Source organism: Abrus precatorius, unplaced genomic scaffold (assembly GCF_003935025.1).
Source record: "Abrus precatorius isolate BTA unplaced genomic scaffold, Abrus_2018 Scaffold3, whole genome shotgun sequence".
Lineage (NCBI taxonomy): Eukaryota > Viridiplantae > Streptophyta > Magnoliopsida > Fabales > Fabaceae > Abrus > Abrus precatorius.
This window is the reverse complement of record NW_020874373.1, coordinates 32,464,360-32,488,311: the sequence shown is the minus strand read 5'-3', so window position 1 is coordinate 32,488,311 and position 23,952 is coordinate 32,464,360. Positions and strand designations below refer to the sequence as shown.

General features: G+C 32.6%; 3 protein-coding genes and 1 pseudogene across 5 annotated transcripts; 1 reads left to right on the top strand and 3 right to left on the bottom strand.

The window, feature by feature from the left end:
- Positions 1-4,793: 4,793 nt before the first annotated feature.
- On the bottom strand, positions 4,794-8,674 carry LOC113862043 (rhodanese-like domain-containing protein 4A, chloroplastic). Its single transcript, XM_027495202.1, has 4 exons — positions 7,961-8,674; positions 6,638-6,740; positions 6,065-6,307; positions 4,794-5,188 (listed from the first exon to the last, which is right to left on the bottom strand). Exons 1-4 carry the CDS (start codon positions 8,653-8,655, stop codon positions 5,138-5,140), a joined length of 1,092 nt encoding a protein of 363 aa, XP_027351003.1. The 5' UTR covers positions 8,656-8,674; the 3' UTR covers positions 4,794-5,137.
- Positions 8,675-9,869: 1,195 nt separating this feature from the next.
- LOC113862501 (TPR repeat-containing protein ZIP4) lies at positions 9,870-13,995 on the bottom strand. Its single transcript, XM_027495584.1, has 5 exons — positions 12,659-13,995; positions 11,637-11,826; positions 11,520-11,552; positions 10,652-11,269; positions 9,870-10,493 (listed from the first exon to the last, which is right to left on the bottom strand). Exons 1-5 carry the CDS (start codon positions 13,993-13,995, stop codon positions 9,870-9,872), a joined length of 2,802 nt encoding a protein of 933 aa, XP_027351385.1.
- Positions 13,996-15,182: 1,187 nt separating this feature from the next.
- On the top strand, positions 15,183-19,004 carry LOC113863188. 3 transcript variants are annotated; one of them, XM_027496663.1, is made up of 7 exons: positions 15,183-15,353; positions 15,438-15,589; positions 15,670-15,779; positions 15,867-15,952; positions 17,564-17,668; positions 17,751-17,931; positions 18,557-19,004. In XM_027496663.1, the coding sequence occupies exons 1-6, from the start codon at positions 15,244-15,246 to the stop codon at positions 17,884-17,886; spliced, it is 699 nt and encodes a 232-aa protein (XP_027352464.1). In that variant the 5' UTR covers positions 15,183-15,243; the 3' UTR covers positions 17,887-17,931; positions 18,557-19,004. The 3 variants fall into 3 exon arrangements, with proteins under 3 accessions (XP_027352464.1, XP_027352465.1, XP_027352463.1); XM_027496664.1 differs by having other exon boundaries at positions 18,569-18,911; XM_027496662.1 differs by having other exon boundaries at positions 15,183-15,589; positions 18,557-19,003.
- Positions 19,005-19,724: 720 nt separating this feature from the next.
- The window catches only part of LOC113862500, a 9,690-nt pseudogene continuing 5,462 nt past the window's right edge, over positions 19,725-23,952 (bottom strand).

The window sequence follows — 23,952 nt, the reverse complement described above, 5'->3', positions numbered from 1 at the left end:
AGAAGAAGTAGAAGAAGAAGATTTGTTGGGACTTTGGGAGGGATATAATCAAATTTGTGGGGAAGGTTAAGAGTTTTTGTGTGTGTGAAAAGGTTGAATTTATGATAAGATGAAAAGGGAAAGAAAAGAGTGAATTTAGGCAGTGAAGTGTTGCATAATCATAATGCATCCAGCTAAGATTCTCTTGGTCTTTCTGTTTCTCTACTTCCAACTTCTGATCTTTATGCAAATTCCCACTGTTGGGGGCTATTTGTTCATCCCCACTTCACCCCAATCATTCTTTCTCCTTTCTCTTGTCTTTTCTTCTCCTTTTCTTTTTTTTATAAATCACTTTTTGACATTCTTTGTTCATTGGCTCCTAGCAAAATTACGCATGAAAACAAAGGTCATTCATGAATGTGTATTGAGCATTATTCTCCCTACCTAAGTATGTGTGTTGCTTTGATTATGTGGACAGCCAAACAGTGCATATCTTTTTTCTTTTTATCTTGCCATTCAGCTGTTTTTAATATGAAAGTTTAGTAGTGTGATTCCCATAAATAGTATTATAGTACCAAATATACAGTGACATGTCTTAAATTTAATACAACTAAAATATATCTAATTAACTACTTACTTGTTTAAGAAAATATATTGGACATTCAAGATTTGGTCTTTTGTTATGTAAATATATTGCAATAATTGTGGATGGATGTTATAACGGTGCCTTTTAAAAAATTTAAAATAAATAATTATTTAAAATAATTTTTAATATTTTTTTATTTCTTTAACGTGTTTTCTAAAACTACTGATTAACAATGTTCGTATATTAAAATGGTTTTTTAATAACTTATGTTACATCAAACTAGCAAATAGTCTAAATGTTTAAAATATTTTTATTTTGAAATTTTGAAATATTTTAATTTAATTAATGAAATATTATTTTGCTAATATTTTGTAAATATTTTATTATATTTAATCCTGATTAGAAAACTTTAGTATTGATTAAAATAATTTGAGAATTAAAATATTCACTTGTTAACAAAATAAAGAGAGAAATTTTCATTTAATTTTATATAAAAATTATAAAAAAAAAATGTGTTGTAAAAAACACTTGTGACTAGATCATTTTTAAAATAAAACTGAAATTTATAATATAAAAATTGATTGTTCATTATAAAAGCAAAATATTAACATTAAAAGAGAATTTTAAATAACTAGCTTGGCAATGCCTTTCTTCGTGTTTTTTTTTTTCATAATAAAAGTTAGCATTTATTACTTGTATACTATATTTTATTTTCAAAAATATAAAATCATTTAAAAAAATATCAAACGTACTTTTAATGTTTGAATTGGATATACTTTCAATTCATGCTATTTACTCGAATAATTATAATACAAGTTTAAACATGACTTTAAGCCATTTGAATCTTAGAATTGGTGCTTTATCATTTTTTTCTATCTGAGAATTAGTCTCATATATCTCATGTATGTTTGAATGGTTGTTGAAATGTTTTATAATTATGTTTATTTTAATTTAATGTGGTTTTATAAAAAATCATTTTTGTTTAGTTTATTTAATTAAAATTAATTTTATCTTTAGTTCTATATTAAGTTTTGAATTACATTAAAAATATACTAAAATTTATTATAAAATAAATTTAAAAATAAAATATAAATTACATTATTTTAATTTTTAAATAAAATTATTTATAAAAAAAAATTATTTAAACTTAAGTTTACAAATATTCACCTATAAACTTCCTGTCAAAGACAAAATAAAAACAATTACACTTGTTAGTTGCCACAAAAAATAAAATCCATGATTTTAATTAAATTTAGTGTATATTAATAACAATAAATTTAAATTTATATAACATAATCCAACAAAAATTTTAAGATAAAATATTTAATATAAAATCATTAAATAATATGAAAATTTGTATATTTTATATTGATGTAAGTTAATTTTTATTTTATTTACACATATACCAATGTAAGTTTCATTAATATTTATATTATTACTAAATTTAAATAAAATATAATCTTATATAATCTTATCATTTTTCTATGATTATTCATCATCTTAATAATTTGTGTAAAATAGTATATACAATTTTAGCAATAATAACTTAATAATCAAACAACGTTTTATATTTTCAATGGTAAATTAAATAAATTTAAATTAATATAAACTTGTATAGATATAATTTTTTTATTTGATAGAAAATTTAAAATACAATTATCTATTAAAAAATTATTCATGTAAGAATAAGAATAAGTTAAATGAATGTAATGTAATCCCTCATCATCCATGTGTGTGTCTTTATTGTATGCATTATTAGGTAATGTAAGGTGGGAAGAGCCCTGGCCCTTAAAATTCTTGATTTTTGTTTTTCTATACATTCATTTAAGAATAGAAAATATTAATGAAATGTGTGTTCTGTGAGTGAAAAAAACTTGCTTAACTCTACTCTGCAGTCGAGTCTACACTCCAAGAAATATTATTGTAATAATTGTATCATCAAATCTTTAAAGTTACTTATAAAATACTTATTTAATGTAATGTTAATGGTGATGCAGGGATTGATTAACTCAGTGTGTTTAGAAGAATGGTTAAAGATTGAGTTCAAATTAACTTAATATGATATGATAATGCGATGCAGTTGGGAAATAGAATGGTTAATGGTGTCTGAAATTGTAATTTGAAGTGCTTACCTTTCTCTCATTTATCGAAAAATGGTTTGGGTTTAACTTTAACGCCGCGCGTTAAGTCAAAATCTCAACTTTTTAGAAAGAATAAATGGAAGCACTGTTAAGTTTGACAAATGACAAACGGAGAAAGCCAAAACTATACTAAATCCCTTAAAGTCCGGGGAAACAATGGGGTCCTTTCAAATTATGTTTTTATTTTTTCTTGTTCTAAGGAGAGTTCAAATTTGATAATGAATTATAATCACATGTTACATGAATTTATAAAATGATATCTATAAACTTGAAAGAAAATTTTAAATTAAATAATATTAATATTTTTTTAAACTAAACCATTAACTCTACTATTTATTAGTATAAAATAATTATTTTTATGCGTAAAAGAAAATATAAACTCTTTCAATTACAAAAGATATCATAAATTTTATTTTATAATAATCCAACTTTTTTAATTCCATTTTAAATAAATAAGTTATGGATTACTTTCTTCATCAAGAAAGAGAGCTACCCATGTTAAAAGTAGAATAATTTTTTTTAAAAGAGTAAAAATGTGAAATGTAAAAAGGAGTTATAATAAAGTAACATACCAACATCTTTTTAGAAAGGATTAATCTCTTTAACTTCTTTTCAAATCAAGAATTTTAATTAATAAATAATGCAAACAGCATCTAAAGAACATTATGTAATTTTTGTATTTTTTTTTCCCTAGAAGTCACTAAAATTCTATAATTCTATGGTTACACGAATCCGCCACTAAAAATTGCCTTAGCTTATAAACATAAAGACAAAAAAGTATGATTTTATAGAAATAGAGCAACTAGCATTCAAAAGCACACAACTTCCACCGTACAATGTACTCATAACGAAGCAAAAGAGAGAGAGCAATAATAGTAGGATCATTGGGATCACATAATTTATTGTATAAAATCTGTACTGCAAGTAAGTCTTATTTCATTTATTTTTATTTAGTTTTATATCACTTATTCTTAAGAAATACCATAACTAACACTTTATGATATTTTTGAAAATATTCGATGAATAAAATATTTTTCTAAAGTTTTTTCTCTCTATCTCTCTTTATTCTATCTGCTTTCGACAAAATCTAGCTTATAGGATTAGTGTCGTCCATGGGAACATCATAGGTTAGCATCCCAACCCATATTGTGGACTACAACCCTTCATGCTAAAATTCCTAATTTATTTTACCCAAAATCAACATGTTCCTTGCAGTGTTTAAAGTTAGAGCATTGGATTTTGGTGAAGAGAGGAAAGCAAACATTTTTTTTAAAAGTTAGTGTGTAATATAATGTTTATAAAAGCAAATCAAAGGTTAACTTATTAGGCTTATATTAATTTTTTATTTAAAAATTATAAAATGTTTATTAAAAATGAAAAATGTGTCCTTTTTTCCCTCCTATATACCCCACTCAGAAAATTTTATGAATTTTATTTCACTTACAGGGTAGAATAAAGCAGACTCGCTATGCTTGGGAATGACAATTTCCATGACAGTCCAAGTTGTTTATACCTCTATTCGACACATCAAAATTAAGAAAAAAAAAAAATATATATATATATATATATATATATATATACAATGAATAAATACAAAGTTAATAGCATGCTTAATTCAACTTCAACATACAAAATATAAAAAAAAATCATTTAAAAACAAAAAAAAACTAACCAAACACACTAAATATCTAATGAGCATCTTTACCAGCCTCACGTTTCTTTCTTAATTTTTCTTTGCTTTTCAATAAATATTCTTTTAGATTGGGATGTATAGCTAAATCTCTAAAATGGAAAAATGCCTTTTTATGATGCTAACCCGAACTTTTTTAAAATTATCATTCTGTATTTACAAAATATATAACAATCATTGCAATAATAAGTATAACCTTATAAATCATTTGAAAATTAAATTTATAAGAGTTTTATTTTTATTATTGATAATTATAATAATATTATAAATAAATATAATAAAAGATTAAATAATGCTCCTATAAATACATTAAAAATGGAATTGCATTCGAATGAAAAAAATGGAGTTGCATAAACAGAGTGTATTTGGAAAGGAAGTGAATGGAGGAAGAGAATTCAAATGCAACAAATATATCACATTAATACCATTCGCATAAACTGTGTTTTATATCGGTATATAGGTATTATGAATGCCACATACTTTTATTTTTGTGCCGAGGAAGATCCAACATTGAATGCTTTAATAGTTACCTTCATTTTTCTTCACATTGTTTTGCCAATCTTAGCCTGTCGATTGCTCAACTAATTCACTTCTCTTTGTTGCTAAAGTTTTGTGATTAGCTTTACACTACCTCTAAAACTCAACATGAGGCAGAAAAGGAATAATTGTAAAATTAGAAAATAAACGATTTCACATTCACCAGATTGCATTTTTGGGTTGAGTATGGTGTAACCAACATCACTATTGAGGCTTTGATGGAGTTGGAGAAGAGGGTGGCTTCAAATCCGGGTACTGCAAAGAAGAAAGGCAAAGATGTTGGAATCCCTAAATTTTAACATGTAAGAAAGTAGCAGCACACACACTTCACAGAGAGGTTTACTGTCTCCATGTTTCGTGTTTTAAAATCATGCAAACAAAAATATCGTAATAGTAAAATTAATCAAATTACTGACAAAGTTGGAATCTCTATGATTGGAAGCAAGATCTATATACTCCAATGGACATCTCCATCCAAAGTCTGATAAATCCAGTTCAGTCTTAATTTTACATCACGATGTTCGTTTAAATACAAAAAATTCAATGGACACAAAACACCAATTGCAAGGTTCATGCAGTTGAAGATGATGGACAAGAGGCATTCTAAGGTTTAGAAACCTCTCAGATCTGAAATTTTTATAATATGGATAAAAGATGCTGAATACAAATCCTTAGGATATTTTGTCCTGGGGTTAGTTACATATTACTAAACCCAGTCCAAGGCAGCTAGACATTTAGAGTACACATTAAATTAAAAAAAAATTGAAATTTCTACTTGGTGCCTTATGCCAACCTGATATATATATATATATATGGAGACAAACAAATCATACCAAAGTGTGCATTTATGAATGAATCTTTGAAAGGAATGAAAAATGTATGCATTGCACTTGTCATGATTAATATGGCATGATCATTGATGTTATTCGTGAACCCCAAATATGAGGAACAAATTTCATGCTAATTTACATCTGTGCTGAGTGACTGCAATGAGGTACAAGTTCAAGTTGCATAACTCAACAATCAAATTAAGTATTAACTAACTGATGGTTCCTACATTAATTGTTAAGCATGCATTGTTAGAACATGAGGAGACACAATGAGAGAGAGTGAGAGTTGAGGATAACATACATTCGGATAAGGAGAGGACACTACTGAACCAACTTTCATTTCTGAAATGGACTCTACAGACCTTTGTGCATGACCATTGTCTGTCGTTTGGTTTCCAAGAGGAGGGATATCTTGAGATAGGGAACTCTCACCATTACTATCGTTTTGCTGGATGGTTCCATTTCCATTTGTATTGAGTTCTTGTGAAGCTTTTTTCCTTTTCCTTATATGCACGGAAGGGGGTAAAAGGGAATCCTGTATATCCTGCAACCACAAAGACTATTACCTTACTTTGAACAGATTTTCCACAACCAGATACATACATTCCTCAGTCGGTATCAAGTTGAAATGTGGGTATTAATTTCCAAAATTTGATTTTTGAATTCCCTACTTATGTCTTTCTATATACTCTAAAAAGTAAGAATCTTCTATAGCTTCATAGTTGTTTTGATAGAGAGAATGAAGAATGCCAACTTATGTCAAATTTAAATGGCTCTATAAGGAGAAGAAGAATATGTATTGAATGCAAAAGATGTTCAGCACTTTCCGTTAAACAAACAACAGGTAGAAGAGAAGATAAGAGAATGGTCATACCATCCAACCTTGCTGGCCTCTAACTCCACCTTTGATTGCATAGGCCTCTTTGAAACCATTCTTGAATAGTAATTCAGCAACATTCAGGGAATTACCGTCAAAACTACCTTGCACTCAAAAGAGAAACAAGTGAGTAATTCAGCAGATGTGTATAGAGTAGAATATATGGTTAAACTGATATTACTCACATTAACAACGTGACTCATAATCATAGTCAGAGTTATACCATAAATGGATCTTCTTCTTTTTTTCAATTAGTAAAATGTAAATGTGAAGGAAAAGCAAAATAGGTGAAATGTCCAAACAAAAGCCATAATTAAAGCAAATCATCCAATTGTAGAAACAAGAAAATGCAGAGTTGCAGATGTAATTTTGGCCAAAAGATCTCCAGGCACTTTCAGTGCCAGATAACCACAGTTTGAAAAAAATCCTCTATTCATTCCCTCACAGGGAATATTTTGAAAGAATAAAGGTAAATATCAATTATCTATCATGTGTAAACTCAGCAGAAAGATTTCACATGCAAATAAAATCAAGTTGAGAGAACAGTGGTTAGAAAACTTGATTGTTATCACTCCAAATTGTATCCCAGGTCCCAACTCTCCATAACACATAATATAAACAATAGATATTATATCTTATTCAAATTGCAAAACTAAATTTGTTGAGACATTTATTATATCCCGGTATGAGATGAGGGAAGAAAAACACAAACAAAACTCCAATTAATTAATTAAAAAAAATTCATTCAGCTTTCATTTCTCCAAGCTTGATTGCCCCTTTTATTTAAATTTAGTATCTGCTCGATTTAAATATTAGTAGGTAAATAGACAAAAGCATATTCATTTTCTGTCACTTAATGTTACTTAGCGGCTCTTAAAGTTGAAGGGCATTTTCTGTGTATACCAAGAGTAATCCCGACAACCAAAGACTAATCCTTTGGACTAATCCTTTGATTCAAAGAGACAACAAAAGTGGGTTTTTCCCTCCAACAAAGTCTTCTCCATACACACGACCAGGAATCGAACTCATATCAGCATGCTTAAGGGACACCACTATAAGCTATCTACCAAGCGTGTTGGGCTTTGTTTTGTAAGTCTTAAGGGACTTTTGTTGTAAAGTACAAGCATTATTCCAGCATATGCCGAATTAAACTATTGAGAAGATCATATAAATACTAAAAAAAATCTGTTTTTGTTCTAAACATAAATTTCAAGCTTTTAGCTTTTTTTTTTACTTAGTCTACTTTTCCATGATTCAGAATTGCTTTAAATTGCTGCATAAGTCTCTCTCTCTCTCTCTCTCTCTCTCTTCTCTATTTACCTGTCCAAAATGCAGACAACGGTGTTTGGCGCGTCCTTGAATCTCTCCAACACCTTCTTCACAAACTCATCTTCATTCCCTTCAGTGAACTCAACCTTCACCACTGCCTTATTAAACATTTTCATATTAGGCGGCCTCAGAAACTTCACGTTCTTTCTGTCCCTTATGTCCAAGAGCTGTGAATTCGGGTCATCTCGGAGCTTCCTGAACGCATCAATGGCTGACACAAACTTGTATTTCCTGAAATACTCTTGCGTCAGAGGAATAACAACCAGCCAAATGAAGGTACACCCAGCAACGAAAAATGGGTATCGATTGAAAAAGTTATCAATGGAAATCAGAACCGATTCCAAGTTGATTTTGAATGCATCTGACTCAACCAAAGGGGATACTGTAGCTTCAACAGCAAAGCATGGAAATGGAGTGAAGAGATCAATCATAGCATATGAAAAGAATGATTTTGTTATAAGATTTTGAAGTGAGTTGGGAGAATGTGTTTGGAGTGAAGAAACTGAAATTCTCTCTGTGGAGAATAAATGGGGTTGAGGAGAAGATGCAGAAGATGGAATTGCAGAGTGTAGTGAGTTTTGGTTTGAGAAAAGAGAGAAAAGTTTGAAGGGGATGAGTTTCTGGGTTTTGGGGTGGTTTTTGTTGGAGAGTGGATAAGGAGAGAGGAGAAGAGACACAGAATCCATGAGTGGGAAATGCACACAGAGCCTTCTGGAAAAAGAATAGGGAAAAAGTTTAATATATGCATCTTATCTTATGTTGGAATTTATAATTTATGTGTTTTATTTTATTTAAAAATTACTTTCTATATACGGTACTTTAGATGATATTGATTATTTTATTTGTAAGGATAACAAATGTATAAAGTATTAATTAATAAAATAAACATAAATATTCAAGGATACCTAATTTGGATATTGGGTAACCCGTGTATTTTTCGTTATTAATTATTAATATAATAAGGATATATAAGTATTTTATGTTAGTATTATTATCCATTCAAACATGTTAATAAAGTTTAAAAAAATTGATGAATCATTTATTTTGTATATTTATTAACTGCGTAAAATTATGGTTGTAATTTACAATTATAGTATTTATTCCGAAAGATTTATTTACTAACTTATCCGTTAGTTAAAAAAATCAGTAAAATGAGATAGTTAGCAGAATTTTTAAGGATTTTTTTTTTGTGATACTCAATATTTAATGTGTAATTAGAATTACATTTATCGACACAAAATATTAATCTTAAACTCTTACATCATATAATAAATGTTTATAAAATATGAATTAGTTTAAAATTTTTATTAAATAAAATAATTTTATGAAAAAAATATTAAGTACATAATAATATTATTTTATTTTAATAAATTATTTTTAAAATATATATAAACATCAAATTTTAAATAATATACTTATAAATATTTAAATTATATAAAATTTGATGTACATGATAAAAATATATATAAAATAACTTAACAGTTTAGATTAATTAATTTTATATTTTATAAAAATGTATTAAGTTATGCATGTGTCCAAATTTGATATAGAACACTTAATGCTCCGGACTCAAGCTATACATTATTCGGAATTCTTATTCTCATAGTCACTGAATTCAAATATTGTAATTAAATAGAACCTAAGAATAACTTCAACATGACAAATATGAATTTTGAATCGTTAGCAAAATTCATACTGCAGTTGTACACTTTTCTTATAGAATTTTGAATTGTTAGTAAAATTAATGACAAAGATTGTAGTTAAAACCCGGTCTAACCTTACAGAACATTACCAATGCAAAATTCAACACCAGATGTATCTACACTTTCCTGAACTTCTTTCCTGTACAAGATGTACGAGTTTTGTAACTGCTGGAAACTGGACTTGAGATTCGTGCATATCAAAGTTTTTCCTCCAAATTGCCAAGGACTTCTTCCATGCATGCTTTGTAAGCTTCCATGCCTGGGACATGCTTTGCAATGTCGAAACCAACAGACATCCATTTCTTTCCCATTTCAATCTGACCTAACCTCACTGGAACTGCAGCTCGGTTCCATGCCGTCATGGCAAGCCACTTTCCTTCTTCAATTGGGTACTCATCTTCCTTCAAACCAACCATTATTCTGTAGGCTTGTTTGTACATGCTATGTACGAAATCATCATCTGTATCACCCTTGTGAATGCTGGCAATGGATATAAGCTTGCGAATAACAAGAGCAACATTTTGATAATCTGGAAGTGGTGATGAAAGGAAAGATGAGAGGCATTCATTTAAAGCAAAGGAGGCTACTTCGTGATTTGACCGTGGCCCCTGGGAGGCAGAGAGACCTATCTGAAGGAGGTACTGGGGTTTGCAAGCCTTAGAACCGGCAAAACTTCTCACAATGAGAAGTTGTGATCCCAAGTCATTAAGCCTGCCTTGAATATCATAAGCGCAGAAAGTGTATATGAAAAAAAGGTCAGGCTCACTGGTATTAATTTGGTCACCATTAACAGAGTTCCTGGCTGAAATTGATTTTAGCATCTGCATCCACACAAGGGGAGAGCAAGAAAATACTCAACAGAATTCAAAATTAAAATATAACTAAAATAGGAGTCACTTTCGATAGTATGATATATCCTATTTTATGCATCATGTCAACTAAAGCATCAAGCAAAATGAAGGCAGTAAAATTTTCATACCTGTCCTGCTCTATCTAGCAAGTGTAAAGCTTGCTTGACTTCAGTTTCTGACATAGCAGTTCTCCTTTGAAATTCTAAAGCTATCATTGATGATGCAGAAAGTACTAACGATTTACAAGCCATGACGTTGTTCTCATTATCTGAACCTTCAACTAGAGCATAAAAATCTGATGCCAATCTTAAGAACTCAGCAGACATTTCATAGTTCTTATCCTGCCCTGTTGATGTACCAAAGTTCCATGAAGTCACAGCAAACCAATTCCGCTCCCGTCTTCCAACCTCCTCTTTTCCAAAGAAGCAATCAGGACCAATCTCAGATGCGCGTGTATGGGCATGTTTTAAGAATTTGAGGACTTGCTGTTCATTACCCGGTTCTTGAGAGAGGACTGTCACCAAGGTGCGCAGAACTGTTACTTCTGCTGTTGGCATGGACTTTCCTGAAGCATAGAAGTTTAGCATACTCGATAGAGAAGTTACAGCAACAGGTAGAGCACGGCAAGCAACAGCTTCATGGGCTGAAAGAGAGAGAAAATCTGGTTGAAAGTCAAGGCACGCAGTCATCGCTTCAATTTGATTAATGGCACCTTGGTAGTCATTCTTTTGGAGATAAATTTTGAACTGAGTTGAAACAAATGAAATGTCCATGTAAGTTCTCATGTCATCCCAATTAAAATCGTTGTCCTAATGAAATGCAAGTGGGTTAAGTTGTAGGTTGTAAACAACTTTAAGCATTAACATAGGAAATCAAATGAAAAGCGCCCACATAGGATGGCATTATAAATTTGTCTGCTGTTTTAGGCCGCCTATATTTATGTATGCAGATGGATACAGAAGCACCAAAATACACGGAGAGAGAAATAGATGTTACCTTGAGAAAAGCACAGACAATGTTGGGCTCAAGCTGCAGAGATGGAAAAGCAAGGATAACCTTTCATATGCGACTGAAAATTAATGCAGCGAATTCAGATTCTGTCGACAACAATACCTTTTCAGCCTCGTTGATGTATTCTTGAGCACGATCCAGCTGCTGGAGACCAAGGTGGCAGAGACACAAAACTCTATAGCCTTTGGCTCGAAGTATTCTGTTCTCTGTATCGTAAGGAATATATAGCATTGATTTTTCAAAGAGTTCCGCGCTGGTCTCATAATCTTTTGATTGAAAATTATCAGCGCCACTGAAAATCACGTTAAAATATTGTGATCAGTCATTTGGGGGGAAAACCTTCCTAGGTATTTCAAAATCTTGTTGAATGCAAATATGCATCTGGCAAACCCTTCAATATTTGTAAGAAACTTATTCGATGACTCTGAGATTAGTCAAACCTTTCAGTTGTATATTTTAAACTGAAAAAACATGAAAATAAATTCCAGTTCAGCATTTGTCAAGAATACGGAATTACAGATTTGAATTGTCGAAGAGTATATAAAACACAACTCCTTGTGTTCACAAGATGGTCCCAGTAGCAGGCAAACCAAATATGCATATATTTATTTTATTACATAACAAAGCCTGAATCAATTACGAAAGTTACTCTTAGAAGCTCATCTCGGCTCTGTCATGTTCAGTGAGAAATAGAAACAACACAGATTGTGGAAATTGAGTCAGTGACAGACATAACTAACAATCAATTATGAACTTCAGCAAAAAACTAGAACAGAAACCAAGAGGAATACAGTTGAATAAAATAAAAATAAATCCTGAAATACACTACAAATTGTTTAAGGCTCGGACCACACTGCTCCTGACTCCACTACAAATGCTCCCATCCTAGTTCCTAAATAAAGATGGCCATAAATGATACGCAAGCTTGAAACTCCAGACAAATATGTAAGAAACTTTGAGTAGTCCATAAATGTTATTAAAGCTTAGAGAATGATACTATTTCATCTTAATCGATAAACTGCCAGTGAATTTTGAAAATGAGGCAGCGTTTAGCCCCTTATGTAGTTGCTACTTGTTAGCAGTCCAGACTCTATTAGCACACACAAAGGATCAAGAAGTTATACCAATTCCACAGAACAGCATGCATTGCCACTCTATCCTTAGCAGTTTCCTTTCCTGCGAAGAGGGCCACAACCCTTTCATCAGAAACAAGCTCAGCAACCACCTTAGCCCTTACTTTTCCTCCTTCACCACCACCACCGACCACCCTGTGCGCCACCCTCACCGCCGCACCCGCACTAACATGGCACCTTCCCAACAGCGCCAAGAACACCCCCTTGGCCGTCTCCGCCCCCGCCGTCCCCGCTGCCGCAAAATAGGCCTCCACCGCCGACACCCAAACCCCTTCCGGAATCCCTCGATCAATTACCATTCCCCTCAACTCTCTCTCCGCTTCTCCATACCTCCCTAACCCTAACAAAGCCTTCATCGCCAACACCGAAAGGCTCGGATGGTCATCACCACCCTCAGCAGAATCTCTGAGAACCTTCACACACTTAATTACACTCTCAAATTCCTCTTTCTGCAAATGGATCGCGGCTATGAACCTCAAAACCTTCCACCTCAACCCTCTGACTTCCACCTTCTCTTCCCGTGTCCTCGCCGCACTGAATCCCCTCTCGCAATTCTCTAACGCCTCGTTCATCAGCTTCAGCGCTTCGCTTAAATCGCGATTGGCGTCTTCGCCGCTCTTCGACAAAGAGCTTTTGCCGAACGCCATGAACTGCTTCGCCAGCTCCTTGTGGTGCTCGCACGAACCGAAGACCAAGCTCTTGCTTCGGTTCAGCAGCGTCACCGCCAGGTTCGGGTCCCGAACCTCCCACGCGGTTCGGGAACGTGCCAGGTTCAGATCCAGCAACAGTTTTCGCTCTCCGGCGTCGGGGATCGAAGCGATGTCGAGCTTGGAGACTAGATCGGTGGCTCGCTCGAAGCATTTCGAGGCGAGATCAAATTTACGGAGGTTGTGCCATATGAGACCGGTCTTGTGGTAGAACGACGCCGACTTGATTGCCGGAGAGGGGACGCCGGCGACCTCGCCAGCAACGGACAGAAGGTCGGCGGCGATGTGCCGGAGTTCGGCGTGGCTTTCAGCAGCGGCGGTGGTGGCGGATGAGGAGGAGCGGATAGTGGTGGTGTTGGAGATGTCGACGCAGGCATTCCAGAGGCGGTAGCTTAGCTTCCAAATCTGAAGCTTCAATGAGTTGGGAAACGGAGCGAGTTGACTCAGCTGAGTCAGGCATTGGCGGAGATCGGCAGCGCCGGTCTCCGGCGGCGGTTTGTCGGAGGAGTGGTTTTCGAGTTGCTTGACGATTGCTTCGATTTGGGAGAGGAAAGGGTGGTGAGTCTCCGTTTCTCGGTGGAATGGCCGGAGCTCCGGCGAGGATAACTCGGCAATTCTCATTTTTTTGGCGGGAAATTTCGAAAGACAGGTTTTTCGTTTTTTCTCTTTGGTCGTTTTCCTTTTTCCAGTATAAACAATTTACCTTTCATTTTGAAAATGCATCGGAGAGGCAATAATTATTTTTTATACTTTTAATAAAAATATGAATTTAGATATATATATATATATATATATATATATATATTATAACTGTGTTTAATGCCTTAAATTTAATTATGTTTATTAAAAATAACTTTGCCTGATTGTAAATAAAAATAACTCTTTTTTTGTTGATAATGAAAAAAAAATTATGTGTTTAGGTTTACTGTAAGTTTAACTGAAGCTCTCATGCATTTGTATTGGAAATGAAAAGAAATTCATTGTCTTTTATATAAAAGCACTTAAATTTGATTCTTTTATTCGAAAAATAAAAGTAATCAATTTTTTAATAATAATAATAATGTAGTAAAAAATCTTATTTTATATATTTGAAAATTATGTACTATACTAATTTTGATATGTGTAAATAAATAATTGAATAATTTTATTTAATTTGAATTTTTATAAACATTATTTATATAATTATGTTATGAAAATTTTTAATTTAATGATTAAATTTAAAATATTTTTTTAACAAAATTATTTTCAACAGTATAATTTTTTTTCATAACATGTATGAGTTTAATTTAATCTCTCCAATGTACTAAGCTTGTACTGACACAAATCCTAAGCTGCTGGTTATGCAGATTTCCTGGAAAACTCTTACCTTATGTTGTCGATGAATCTATGTTAGTGCAAAAGGTGAATTCATTGCCAGTTTCTCAGTTAAATTCAAGTTATTCTAATCTATCATAACTAAACCTTGCACTATTCTTTTCGACTTATAATTATTTATTCAGAAAGATTTTAGTCATATACATAGAAGTAGACTCCAAATAAGTTGTTAAATTAATTTTGTCTATGCAAGATAGTTAAGATCTTTTATTTTCGTTAATTCAGTATATTTTATTTTAAATTTGAATATACTAAACCAGATTAAATATTAAATATATATATATAATTTGAAGAAAAATTGTTTACAAACAGAACTATAAAATTGATCAGTTAATACAGTGATAGTAATCTTCCAAAATTGACCCTCTCTGGTTTTGATGATGGGAAGGGAAATAGGAGGGTATTTTGGTGCTTTGACTAATGGGTATAAGAAATGAGAAGGAAAAGACCTAACATCTTAGCAGCAGCGTCTTAGGCTTGCGGCAGAGTGTGGGAATGGAAGGGTTGAAGGTGTCGAAAGCTAACTTAGTAGTATACATTCACCCTTCACAAAGCAAACAAGTTTCCCAAGCGGTTCTACGCCAACTAAGCTCTTTACTCTTCACGTACGCTTCCAAACTCCATCCAAACGTCATCGTTTCGCACCTCTTCATCAACCTCACCGTTCTTTTCTTTTTCTGTCGTTGCAGCTTCTGCGAAACCTTCGACGGCGTCGTTTTGGCTTACGATGTCAACTCGCTCGACAAGTGCGCCAAGATTCTCCCCGGTGTTCATCCTTACTTTGGCGTTAAACTCAAAGTCAATTTGTTACTCTTTTCTCCCAAGCCAAACACGCTTTTAGGTGCTCTTTTCTGCTTCTTCTCTAGTTTTCAGAAAAATCAACTAATTAGGTTTATAGGATTTGTCTTTTCTTTGTTTCAGAAGGGAAAGTAGTTAAACTTACCCAAGAGTCCATTCATGTTGTTGTGCTTGGCTTTTCTTCTGCGATTATAGCCGACAAAGACATTAGGGAAGAGTTCGTGTATAAAACTGTGAGTGCTTCATGAGAATGCAATTTTGTAGTTGCTACTTGTTTTGCCGATTAGTGGTGCTGATGTGGTTGGCGTGATTTATTGTAGAAACGAGGGCAAGATGTTTATGCGAGTAGATCCCACAAGCGGCACGTGATAAAGGTCGGAACCATGATACGGTTTTTAGTCAAGAGGTGAAATACTGTTAAATTGCTTCAATTAAGGATAAGATGTGTTCAATGCATTTTCTGTGGAATTGGTTGTGACTTGAAATTTTGATCATGTTTTTGCATCGACGGGAAGTGTCGCATATCTTAATTAAGACTATGAAGAAACACGAAACAGTAACAACAACCAAGCCTTTTCTCACTAAATGCAGTTGGCTAAAATGAACACCACACTTGCAAATTTGTATGAGTAGTAAGTTAGAAATTAGCATATAATAAATAGTAATAATGTTGCTCAACTGTTTATAAGCATATATAATTTGCGAAGTTTTAATTTCTCAGAAGAATAACAAAGGAAACTAGGTGTGCAGCAAGCTAGCCAATCTCTTTGCATAGTAGAGATAGTGATATGGGCCCAAAGAAGGCCATTATTTCTAAAGTGTATGTGAGAAGGGCCTCATAGCCAAGAGAAAGAAAGGAGCAACTTAGCAGTAGTGCGCGGTTATAGGGGGGAGTAGTGGGGAAAAAAAGCGATAACGTAATAACATTGTAAGTAGAGAGAGGTGGGGGAGAGGAAGTGAGGTTGGGACTAGTTGAATATGGGACCCCTTGGAGAGTATAGGCCTCTTGAAGTGTCTAGATGAGTTTCTTTCATTGTTTCTTTTCTGGTTTATACTGTAAGCAGCTTAATTTCAAACCTGAATACATAAATAATACAGATACATCCAGTCCTCATTTCTATCTTTACTTGATACCCATTTGATAGCTACACCCTTAAAATGGCCCCGGGCATAACACCTGAGACTCAGAAAATATCCAACACAATTTGTGGACCGGTAAACACCTTGAAGATGTATGCATTCTACTCTTGTCAAACTCAGGTTGCCAAATGCACCAAAATGCAGTTATATATTGCACATTGTGATAGAATTTTGACCTTAATTTTTTTTCAATACCTTTAAAGTGAAATATAAAATATTGCTCTTGAGGGCACCCATTGCTCACATCTTGATGTTTATGCACCTTCATCTGTGGTTGCATGCTCATGTATCATCTCTTGTTAGATAATGATGTGAGCTATAACAGACTCTTGTTTCCTGTTAGTTGCTTTTAATTAATTAATTAATTGATGAATGAAAATAGAATAAAGGAAACATTTATATTTTTTTTGTTAGATTTGTTTTTTCTGTGATTTTTTTTTTTTTTTGGCAAATTGTTGCATACATTTTCAAACTGTAACTATCACAGCATTATGGCTAAATGATACATTCTGTTGTGGAAAGAGTAACTCATCAAACATGGTCTCATAAAGCTCACTTATTTGATACAACTACAGATGTACAAGCATTTTTCTGATTTTCCCTATTGGTAGTTAGTGTGGGTCTGATGGGATCTACATTTTTATCAATGGTAATAATTATTTGTTCGTAAGATTTAATTGGAAAGAGTCTTTCACTATCTGCTACTTGTTAGCCTTACTGCAAGTTGAAAAACTTTGGTTATTACAGTGACTTGGCACTTTCTTGTTTATTAATAATAGTATAAAGAGTTTCATAATGACACTAGATAAAATTAAACTCATGGATTATGAGTTGAGCATTTCATTACATAATTAATTTTGATGATTTACCTTTGCAGCTTTGATGAAGAAATACTTCATGTTTGTGGATCCCTGGTTCCCAATCACACAGGCAGCATTTATTGGTTGGATAAGAACTTGGAAGTCGTTTCCCATACTGACAGGTTTTTCTCTTGTAATGTATTCATAGGATCAAACGAATATTTTTGAAACTATTTAAGCTCATCTTAGTGTCTTACTGTACAGGAATGAAAAGAAGAGAAAAGGCAAGGGAGACCCAATAATGCTAGGGCAAGATGCTGTGGATGGGGAACCATTGACATTGGATACTGTCCAAAAAATAAAAAATTCAAAAAAGCAAAAAAACTGGGAAGAATCTTGAATGTAGCATTGGAATCTTATTTTGTAATGCAATTTATGTTCACAGGTAAATTTCCTATTTTTAATGGAGGATTATATACTAACTTGCTAAGTCCTTTGTTTCTGCTTTAATAATTTTTGTTTAGATAAAATGTCAACTCTTACAACAAATGCCTGACTAGAAGCCAAAAAATATATATGATCTCAGCAAATTTAGGGGTAAAGAGACACCATTAAGGTTGTAAGCATTCTGCTTCAACCAGATGCACCAAAGGATTGCAACCACCATCTTTATTTTTGCCAAAGCCTTCTAAATTAAAAAAGTATTATTGTTCAATATGTTAAATTAAAAATTACTTCAAACTCTTTAAAATTCAAACATTGGTGGACTATTTATTATTCTGGAGATAGAATGATTCGTTGATAGCCTTTTACACATGAATAGAATTGAAATGGAACATTCTTTTTTCAAGTTCTCCTTAATTCAACCCTTTTAGCAGAACCAAAATACATCACAATTTTAACCTTTTGTGCTATTTCTATTCTCTTTTTAAAAGAAATGAATCATAAAACAGAACTCTTATGTCGTGTTATGTCTATAATCTGATTAATGGCATTGCATAGTAGCTAAATTTATGGATGGTAGAGTTTGAACTTGTCATCTGATGTCAAATATGTTTCATTTTTTCAAGGAGAATCACCAGGGAAAACAAATTGGCATATCTTCATTGATGGGGGATCCTTCGGCCTTTAGAATTCTGAAGGGTTCTCTATGTTGCCTTGGACATGGGTGCACTTTTTGTTTCATTTCGATCATAATTCTTTCAGAATCTTTACGATGATAATTTGAGGAACCCTGCTTGTAATTTTAATGTATGATTGAGAAACCTTAGAAGGTTGCTTTTGGGGTACAAGGCCTTAGTGCATTTTCTGTTTAGGAATGCAGGTATGTAGTCTTTTCCTTTTAGTAATAGCGTTAATTCTTTAGGAAGTGAGACCTAAAATTGTATATCACTGGCCTCATAATTAGGAAAACATGGCAAGAATGGTGATTACTGACTTTTTGTATTAAAAGGTTGCTTATTTTTCTTAGTTTGATGACATTATATGGTTATATACTGAAATGATCTTCAAAGTTTCAACCATTGGTTTGTAGATTACTATAATACTTGTTCTCTGTGAAAATTTGACTTGCTAAATGTTGATAGCCCTTCTCTCCTTGAATCTGGTGTTTTTCAATTATATGATCTGGAGAATATGAAGTCACAAATTTGTGTTAAGGTACTTGAGTAAGCAACTTAGTTAAGCACATATGGAATAATTTCTTACTACACGATAGGTATAAGGTAAATTAGAATATGAAATTTATCGAAATAATGAAAAAATATTATTTTGATAAGTTACGTTAAGAAGTTTGTTAAAATGAATTAAAAATTATAGGAGTCAAATTATGATAATTTCTCTAAATGGCCTGAGTCTGTCAATTACTTCCACTACTTTCAGGAGGTATGATTACTAATTTGGCCTTTCAATTATCATGTTGAGGAACTTGTACAAATTTGGACGGTAAAGAGCAGTTCGTAATAAGAATGTTATATTAAGAAGAGCTAACAAGGTTGTGATTTTGGCCTTTTCACAAACTGTCTCACGCGCGAAGGTTACGTCCCTTAATGGGAAGGAGGGGACTCCTAAAATGGAAATTTAACTTTTTATTTTATTTATTTATATAGATTACAACGAGTAAATTTTTACGTGTCTATTAATTTAGTCATTAACTTTATAAAAACTTAACTTTAATATTTTAAAAATAATTTATTTTAGCATTTCACTACAGAGGTAGAAAGGATGAAACTGGATCAATTAGTTTGGAATTTGGCGTGGTGTGGTAAGTTCTATGACGTTTCCTCCTTTTTCCTTTGCATTATTGCGTGTTAAAGTCAAGAAAAGTAAATCATGGGGTGACATTTTGGAGTCCAGAAGGACATGAAGGTCAATTGAGGGCTTCAAGTTACTTTTTTTTAATAATATAAAAAATAAGAGTGGTTGAAACTTTTTGATGGCATGCAATGGAGTGGTGCAACAAATTTCATGAATTTATATTTGCACCGCTTTCTTTTTGCTATTCCCATTATCGTGGGAGTTTAAAGGCAGAGAAAACGGGATGTAGATGGGTAATCAGAGGTGGAAGTAGTGAAAGAAAAGAAAAAATAATAATAAGAGAAAAGAACAAAAATGTGGTAGACCAAAAAAGTTTATCAGAATATATTATATTTTTCTCAGAGTTTATATAAAATAAAAATATTAATATTAATTTTTAATAGAATTAATATTTTAAAAAATACTTATAAATAAAAAGATTAAAATGAAAAAAAATAAAAAATCAAACTAAAACAAAACTTAAAATTAACATATTAACATATTAATATAATTTAAAATATTAATTAAATGACTGTGTAAATAAGTTATATATTTAATTATTTCTTTAATCTTGATTGCATGTATAAGGAGTGTTTGTTCATTCTGGGAAAGGAAAATAGAACGATTTTCTTTTGTGACTCGCCCCCGGTGTCCTTTGGACCCAAAGCCCGCCCGCATTCCAGCAAGCTAGCCCCGTAGGTTGGGCTTTTCCATCGCGAAGGATTCAATCCAGCCACAGGTTCCCCTACGGCTACCTTGTTACGACTTCACCCCAGTCGAAGACCCCACCGTGGTATGCGCCAATAAGACCACCAAAAGCCTTTGTGGCACTAGTGGTACACAGAAGTCATGGGTGATCATTGGTCCGATGCTTCGGGCGAAACCAATTCCCAGGGTGTGACGGGCGGTGTGTACAGGGCCCGGGTACATATTCACCGCGGCATGCTGATCCGCGATTACTAGCGATTCCAACTTCATGTTCCCGAGTTGCAGAGAACAATCCGAACTGAGGCAATCTTTCCGGATTCGCTCCGCCTTACAGCCTTGCTTCCCATTGTAATTGCCATTGTAGCACGTGTGTGGCCCAGCCCATAAGGGCCATGCGGACTTGACGTCATCCCCACCTTCCTCCAGTATATCACTGGCAGTCCCTCGTGAGTGCGGCATGCACCTTTTAGTTTGTTTCGGAGCCGTTTTGGCGGGGCGTACTAAACCCACTACGTACCATGTAACATCCTCGTTTTTGCTAAACGATTAATTTATTAATATAGTTCTAAGTTAATATATAATACTTGATTTTTTGGGAAAAATTGGGATAGAATTAGCATGAGATGCTTTAGACAAAATTGTTAGGTATATTTTTAAGAAATTTTGGTAATTTTTAATTTTAAAATTTTTAAGTTTCAAAAAATGTCAATTTGTGTTGGTTAAAATTGTTGTATAAAGTTAAAAATAATATTTTATTTTGAAAATAATAATAATAATAGTAAAAATTATAAAAAAAATTATATTTTATTTATAAATATTATTTGGAATATAAAAATAATTTTTTTGTAATTAATGAGCATTTGTGGATTTTCTGGTTAATTTTACGTAAATTAGTTATATGCTCAAGCAGAAATTGCGTGTAAAAATTTTGGACACCAACTAAAGGATCAATAGTGTCAAAAATTATTTTATAATTATGTTTAATATATTTCATGATTATTTTTAAATTTTTGGATTTTTATCTAATTATTTCAATTAATTACTAAAGAATTAGTGAAAATTCTAATATTATATTATTATTTTTACTATTTAAGATAAGGATTAGTCTCTAAAGCTTCCCATTTCTTCCTTTCACTTCCATAAGCCCCATTTTCTTTCTTCCAAGGAGCTTTGATCATCTTTGGTCTTAATCTTTTAATTTTCCAAGTAAGTTCATTAATTTTTTTTAATATTCCATCTATTTTCATCATTTTGAACACTTTTAACCGATTAATTTTTTTATTTTCTCCCTCTTTTTGGGTGCTGGAACAGTGGCATGAGGGTGAGATTTTGTCCAAAAATTTTGTTTCTAAATTATGTTTTAACTAGCTTAATCTTTCTATATTTTATAATAAATAATTTTGGTGCTTTTTGTTTTGTTAAAAATACATTTGAGAGTTTAAAACCCTTGGTCTAGAGGTGCTGTCCCAAGAGTGTTATGAAGGGAAAATAATTATTTTTAATCACCTTTAGGCTTATAGTATTCCATTTACATCATAGAAAACAATTGTAAGGCCCGTAAGTCATTTTTGCGAAGATTAGAAAATGATAGTTTCAACTCACTAGTAGTGGGTTGGGTGATTAATGCCTCTTAACATTGATCATGATTATGTGTGATTATTTGGTTAGGATCGTGGTGGAAAGAAGTGGTGGAAAGAAGTCGTTGGTGAGAAAAAAATCGGTATACACTTCAAGGTAAGGGGGGGACATATCTATTTTCACGGGTATAGTAGAAAAATGTTGAGAAATGGGTGTTTTATTCTTTGCTATGTATATATGAATTATTTGAAGGAATTTATAATTATTTCCATACTTAGTGTACAATTGTTTGATATTCCTTTTTGAAATTGATTTTATGTGTGATGATGTTTCTATGATAATTGTTTGTTGAATTCAGTATAAATAATTGATTACCTAAAATACTTGAGGAATGAACTATCATTCATGTGGAGTGAGCATATAGAAGGTTTGTTGAAAGTTGAAAAGAATTGAAGAATTGCAAAATAAAGATATTAAAAAAAAAATCTTCTTTAATTTCAAGTGGTTTGATCAAAATTTATTTAATAGTTTTTATATATTTAAAATATACCTATATACATATTTAAATAATTTAAAGGATTTTAATTCATTTTAAAGAATTATTTTAAATGGGTATTTTGAAATGTGGTGATAATTGGAAAAAGGTATTTGAGAGCCATTGAAATGAAAGAAAAGTTGTGAAATGTGGTGGTAATGAGACTCTGTTTAAAATTCGAAGTGTATTGGAATTTTCTGGCTGTTTTGCAGAGAGAAGAAAATTTAGAAATATCTGAATTATGGAGGAAACTCTGCCGGATTGTCGGTAAAATTTTGAAATATATATTGTTGATTAAAAAGAAATGTTTAATACCTAATTAAAAGACTGAAATTAGGTTCATGCATCATAAGCATGTAATGATGATGGTGTTGGATGGGAAGTATACGAAATCTAGGGGAGACTCCAGGTTAGTCTTGGGGATAGTTGGGTGTGATTGAGCCTGGCAAAGGCCAGGGCTCGCAACCCTGTGCTGTCGGTTCTCACTGCAAAACTGGACTATCCTGACAGAACCCGATGGATTATCAGAATTAGTTGAGCTATATCTTTGAAACTATCTAATGAGATGGTTATGACCAAGAATGATTGGTGACAGTGAACTCTTGATCCTTCCCAGAAAGAAAGAAAGAGAAAAAAGAAAAAGAAAATGGTTTAGGCCCACATGCATGTGTCAGTATAGCAATTAACTAGGTGATGCACAGAATCATACATGGCATGTACATTGTGTGTTGAGTTGTTGCTAATTGCTATAATGATTGTAAATATCTTGACGTGTTTTCTACTATACTTTGGTTGAAATGAGTTTGTCTCACCCTTTTAGTTGCTATGTATGTTGTATGTGAATATGTTTAGTAGGTGATGACACAAATGGCCCGACCACCATACCAGTTCACCGTCATGGTCAGATATGATCCTGAAAGAAGATGGGCGTACGATTGGAAACGACAACAGTTCACCCATACTGGCACTATTACCTTTTTGTTAGATAGAAATGGGCCAGGCCCACGGGCATACTCCATCCCCATCAGGGTACCCATGAGACTCACTTATCCATTTACTCCTAGAGTACTGTTAACTTTTGGAGGAAATGGTATTTTTGATAATCATGGGTCTAAGGGGAAAGCTTGTGAGATCATTTTTGTTGTTGTTGTCTCTGATATCGTGACCCCACTTTATTTTGTATGTAAATTAGCTATGTGTATATGTTTATATATGACTTGATGACTATATATTTTGACAGATGATTGCTATATACGTATTTGGATAACTGATGCAGATGGTGTATTTAGTTTCTATTAATGTGAACAAATGTAAACTCATATATGTGACTTTCTTACTGCTTAGATTATT